This window comes from Camarhynchus parvulus, unplaced genomic scaffold (assembly GCF_901933205.1).
Source record: "Camarhynchus parvulus unplaced genomic scaffold, STF_HiC, whole genome shotgun sequence".
In the NCBI taxonomy this organism is placed as follows: domain Eukaryota; kingdom Metazoa; phylum Chordata; class Aves; order Passeriformes; family Thraupidae; genus Camarhynchus; species Camarhynchus parvulus.
The window spans coordinates 22,957-29,215 of record NW_022147704.1 but is presented as its reverse complement, the minus strand read 5'-3'; the positions used below and the strand labels follow the sequence as shown (position 1 = coordinate 29,215).

Below are 6,259 nucleotides of genomic sequence, written 5' to 3'. Positions count from 1 at the left end.
AATAGCCCCAAATTCACCACAAAATAGCCCCAAAATTCACCCCAAAATTCACCCCAAAAATCCACCCCAAAAACCCCCCAAATTCACCCCAAAATACCAACAAATGTACCGCAAAATCGACCCCAAAATACCCCAAAAATAGCCCCAAATTCACCCCAAAATAGCCCCAAATTCACCCCAAAATTCACCCCAAAAATTCACCCCAAAATTCACCCTACAATATCCAGAAATTCACCCCAAAATAGCCCCAAAAATTCACCCCAAAATAGCCCCAAATTCAGCGCAAAAATCCCCAAATTCACCACAAAATAGCCCCAAAATCCACCCTAAAATTCACCCCAAAATAACCCCAAAAATCCACCCCAAAATAGCCCCAAATTCACCCCAAAATAGCCCAAAAATCCACCCCAAAATATTCACAAATGTACCCCAAAATTCACCCCAAAACCCCAAATTTCACCCCCAAAACCCCCAAATTTCACCCCAAATTCCCCCGATTTCCCCCAAACTCCCCAAATTTCCCCTTTTCCTTCCCCAAATTTCCCCAAAATTCCCCCAAATTCGCCAAAATTCCCCCAAATTTCCCTTCCCCCCCAAATTTCCCCAAATTTCCCCTAAAATCCCCCAAATTTCTCCTAAACTTCCTCAAAATTCCCCAAAATTCCCCCCAAATCCCCTTAATTTTGCCCCAAAATCCCCATAAATCCCCCAGATTCTCCCAAATTTTAAAATTTCCCCGTTTTTTCCCCAAATCCCCGTTTTTTGCCCCATTTCCAGCCCCCCCAGCTCCTGCCCCGGCTCCTCCCGGAGCTCCAGCGGCGCCTGAAGGAAAAACGGGAACAGCTCCAGGAATTCCTGCTGGGAAGCCCCAAAATCCCCCAAATTCACCCCAAAAACCCCCCAAATCCCGAAATGCACCAAAATCACCCCAAAAGCACCGAAAACGTCCCAAAAAACCCCGAAAATCCGCCCAAAATGCCCCAAAACCCATCCAAAATCGTTGAAAATCCGCCCCAAATTTCCCCGATTCCGCCCAAAATTTCTGAAATTCCTCCAAAAATACCCCAAAATCCTCCCACAATCCCCCCCAAAAACCCCGAAAATCTCCCTGAAATGCCCCAAATGCCCCAAAATCCACCCAAAATCATTGCAAATCCACCCAAAATTGCCCAAATTCCACCCAAAATCCCTCAAATTCCGCCCAAAATTGCCCAAAATCCTCCCGAACCCCCCCCTGAAAATCCACCCCAAACCCCCCAAAATTTCACCGAAATGCCCCAAATCCCGCCCCGAAACCCCCGAAATTTCCCGGAATTCCCCCCAAATTTCCCGGAACTGCCCGGAAACGCGGGAATTCCGCCCAAAATGGCCCAAAGCGGGCGGGATTTGGGGGCGTGGCTGGGGGCGGAGCGGGAGCGGCTGCGGCGGGAGCGGCTGCGGCAGCGGCGGCTGCGCGAGGAGGCGGAGAAACTGCGCTGGAAATACCCCCAGGTGCGCACTGGTTCGGACTGGTTTATACTGGTTTGGACTGGGAGGGGATTTTGGGTCATTTTGGGGCAATTTGGGGCGATTTTGGGGCAATTTGGGGCGATTTTGGGGCATTAAAAGGGTCAAAAATGGGGGGAAAATGGCTTTAAAGCTTGGTTTTGATACTGGTTTGGTACTGGTTTGGTACTGGTTTGGACTGGTTTGTACTGGTTTGGACTGGTTTATACTGGGAGGGACTGGGAGGGGATTTTGGGGGGAGTTTGGGGCATTTTGGGGCAATTTGGGCATTTTGGGGCATTGGCTTTTTGGGCAGGGCGATTTTGGGGCATTAGTAAAAAAAATGGGGAAAAGTGGCTTTAAAGCTTGGTTTTGATACTGGTTTGGTACTGGTTTGGACTGGGAGGGACTGGGAGGGACTGGGAGGGGATTTTGGGTCATTTTGGGGCAATTTGGGGCGATTTTGGGGCAATTTGGGGCGATTTTGGGGCATTAAAAGGGTCAAAAATGGGGGGAAAATGGCTTTAAAGCTTGGTTTTGATACTGGTTTGGTACCGGTTTGGACTGGTTTGTACTGGTTTGGACTGGTTTATACTGGGAGGGACTGGGAGGGATTTTGGGGGGAGTTTGGGGCATTTTGGGGCAATTTTGGGGCAATTTTGGGGCAATTTGGGGCGATTTTGGGGCATTAAAGGGTCAAAAATGGGGGGAAAATGGCTTTAAAGCTTGGTTTTGATACTGGTTTGGTACTGGTTTGGTACTGGTTTGGTACTGGTTTGTACTGGTTTGTACTGGTTTATACTGGGAGGGACTGGGAGGGGATTTTGGGGGGAGTTTGGGGCATTTTGGGGCAATTTGGGGCGATTTTGGGGCATTAAAAGGGTCAAAAGTGGTGCAAATGAGGGGTGAAATTGGCTCTAAAGTCACCTTTTGATACTGGTGTGGTACTGGTTTGGACTGGTTTGGACTGGTTTGGACTGGGAGGGACTGGGAGAGGATTTTGGGGCAATTTTGGGGGATTTTGGGGCATTTTGGGGCTCTAAAAGGGTCAAAAATGGGGAAAAATGGGGGAAAATCAGCGTTTTGGTACTGGTTTGTACTGGTCCATACCAGTCCATACCAGTCCATACCGGTTTATACTGGTTTATACTGGGAATTGGGACGAACTGGGAGTGGATTTGGGGCTCTAAAACGGGCCAAAAATGGGATTTTTTGGGATTTTTTCTGCTTTTCCTGGTCCGTACCGTTCCATACCGGTCCATACCGGTCCATACTGGTCCATACTGGTCCGTGCTGGTCCATACTGGTCCGTACTGGTTTATACTGGTCCGTACCGGTCCATACTGGTCCATACTGGTCCATACTGGTCCGTACTGGTCCGTACTGGTCCGTACTGGTCCGTACCGGTCCATACTGGTCCGTACTGGTTTATACTGGTCCGTACTGGTCCATACCGGTCCATACCGGTCCATACTGGTCCATACTGGTCCATACTGGTCCGTACTGGTCCATACCGGTCCATACTGGTCCATACTGGTCCGTACTGGTCCATACTGGTCCATACTGGTTTATACTGGTCCGTACTGGTCCATACTGGTCCGTACTGGTTTATACTGGTCCGTACTGGTCCATACTGGTTTATACTGGTCCATACTGGTCCATACTGGTCCATACCGGTCCATACTGGTCCATACTGGTCCATACCGGTCCATACTGGTCCATACTGGTCCATACTGGTCCATACTGGTCCGTACTGGTTTATACTGGTCCGTACTGGTCCGTACTGGTTTATACTGGTCCGTACTGGTCCATACTGGTCCATACCGGTCCATACCGGTCCGTACTGGTCCATACTGGTCCGTACCGGTCCATACTGGTCCATACTGGTCCATACTGGTCCATACTGGTCCATACTGGTTTATACTGGTCCGTACTGGTCCATACCGGTCCATACCGGTCCATACTGGTCCATACTGGTCCATACTGGTCCATACTGGTCCATACTGGTCCGTACTGGTCCATACTGGTCCGTACTGGTCCATACTGGTCCGTACCGGTCCATACTGGTCCGCCGTACTGGTCCGCACTGGTCCGCGCTGGCTGTCGCAGGTGCTGCAGCGCTGCGTGTCCCTGCTGTCCCAGCTGCGCCTGCAGGGGGCGCTCCAGGCCGGCCTGGACGGGGGGCGGGGCCGGTACCTGCTGGCCAAGGGCGGGGCCGTGCTGCTCAAGAGCAGGTAGGGGGCGGGCCCTCATTTGCATCTCATTTGCATGGGGCGTGGCAATGAGGGAGGCGCCAAACTTCATCCCATTTTGATCCCAGTTCATCCCAGTGACCCCAAATGCAATCCCAGTTCATCCCAGTTTGATCCCAGTTCATCCCAGTAACCCAAATCCCCTCCCAGTTCATCCCAGTTTGATCCCAGTTCATCCCAGTGACCCCAAACCCCCTCCCAGTCCATCCCAGTACAAACCAGTGACCCCCAAATCCCCATCCCAGTTTGTCCCAGTCCATCCCAGTCCATCCCAGTGACCCCCAAATCCCCATCCCAGTTTGATCCCAGTCCATCCCAGTGACCCCAAATCCCCTCCCAGTTCATCCCAGTCCATCCCAGTCCATCCCAGTGACCCCCAAATCCCCATCCCAGTTTGATCCCAGTTCATCCCAGTGACCCCAAACCCCCTCCCAGTCCCTCCCAGTTCATCCCAGTTCATCCCAGTGACCCCAAACCCCCTCCCAGTCCCTCCCAGTCCCTCCCAGTCCCTCCCAGTCCATCCCATTTTGCCCCAGTTCATCCCAGTGACCACTAAACCTCTCCCAGTTCATCCCAGTAACTCCAAAGCCCCTCCCAGTCCCCTCCCAGTTCATCCCAGTGACCCCTGAATCCTCTCCCAGTCCATCCCAGTCCATCCCAGTCCATCCCAGTCCATCCCAGTGACCCCAAATCCCCTCCCAGTCCATCCCAGTACAAACCAGTGACCCCAAATCCTCTCCCAGTCCATCCCAGTCCCTCCCAGTGACCCCAAATCCCCTCCCAGTCCCTCCCAGTACAAACCAGTGACCCCCAAACCCCATCCCAGTCCCTCCCAGTCCATCCCATTTTGCCCCAGTTCATCCCAGTGACCACTAAACCTCTCCCAGTTCATCCCAGTGACCCCCAAATCCTCTCCCAGTCCGTCCCAGTACAAACCAGTGACCCCCAAATCCAATCCCAGTCCGTCCCAGTTCATCCCAGTGACCCCCAAATCCAATCCCAGTCCATCCCAGTCCATCCCAGTTCATCCCAGTTCACCACGGTGATCCCAGCCTCGGCCCCGCCCCCTCATTAACCTCATGAATATTCATCAGGCTGGAGGAGCTGCAGATCCTGTTGGACACTTACCCCGCCCCCACCATCGAGGCCCACCGGCGAATCAGGTGCGAGACCACGCCCCCCCTCATTAGCATGGTGCAATCACCACCCCCTCATTAGCATAAAACAATCGCCACCTCCTCATTAGCATAATGCAAGCTCCACCCGCATTGCCATGGCCACACCCTTAATTAGCATAACATAGACACTGTCCCCTCATTACCATAACTCCACCCCTCATTAAAATAACTCTTGTCCCTCATTAGCATAATTCCACCTTATCATAAGCAGCACTCCCTCATTAGCATAGCACCAATTAGCTCTGCTGCTCATTAGAATAAAACAACCCGAGCCCCGCCCCATTCCCAAAATTGTACCTCATTACCATACCTGGCCCCTAATTATAATAATCAGATTCTCATTACCATAAGCCCATACCTCATCACCATATCGTTGCCCCACATTAGCATACTCCCACCCTCATTAGCATACAACCCCTATTATCCTAACACAACTCATTAACATGGTTCCGCCCCTCATTACCATAACCCCACCCCTCATTACCCTGACACCCCTCATTACCGTTATCCTTGCCTCATTAGCATAATTCCCTTTCCATTAATTAACCCAAACCTCATCAGCATAACCCCACCCCTCATTACCATAATCCGTTCCTCATTAGCATAACCCCACCTCAATTACTACAACCCCACCCCTCATTACCATAACATTACCCTTATTAGACACCCTCATTACCATAACCCCACCCTCGTTACAGACATCCTCATTAGCATAGCCACAACTTTATTACAGACAGGCTCATTAGCATAACCCCACCCTCATTGCACAGACACTCTCATTAGCATAATCCCACCCTCATCAGCATAACCCCACCCCTAATTACCATAACACTGCTCACTTTACCATAATCCCACCCTCATTACCATAACCCCACCCTCATTACACTGACATGCCTCATTACCATAATCCTGCCCCTCATTACCATAACCCCGCCCTCATCACCATACCCCCACTCGCATTACCCTGACACTCCTCATTAGCATAACCCCGCCCCTTTTCCCATTTTAGGGCGGGGCTCGCCGAGGCCCGCCGCGATGCCGAGGCCGAAGCCGCCATCTTGAGGGCGGAGCTTGCGGCGCTGAGGGGGCTGGGCCCGGAGTTCCGGGCCCTGGCGCTGGAATTGGGGCGGATCCGGCAGGAATTGGCCCAGAAGGGCTGGGCCCTGCGCCAGCTCCGCCCCCCGCAACCGTGACGTCACTGCAGCTCATTAAAATACTGCTGGCACCGCCCACTGCCTCTGTCGTTGTTCGAGTGTGGCAGTGATTGACAGGGAACGGGGGGGTGGGACCAGAGAATGATTGATAGCTCGTACCGCTCGCCTATTGGCTCGCTGCGTCTGATTG

General features: G+C 52.2%; 1 protein-coding gene across 1 annotated transcript; it reads left to right on the top strand.

The window, feature by feature from the left end:
- Positions 1-1,267: 1,267 nt before the first annotated feature.
- On the top strand, positions 1,268-6,140 carry HAUS4 (HAUS augmin like complex subunit 4). Its single transcript, XM_030969568.1, has 4 exons — positions 1,268-1,491; positions 3,595-3,719; positions 4,832-4,900; positions 5,925-6,140. Exons 1-4 carry the CDS (start codon positions 1,273-1,275, stop codon positions 6,106-6,108), a joined length of 597 nt encoding a protein of 198 aa, XP_030825428.1. The 5' UTR covers positions 1,268-1,272; the 3' UTR covers positions 6,109-6,140.
- The last annotated feature ends 119 nt before the right edge of the window (positions 6,141-6,259 follow it).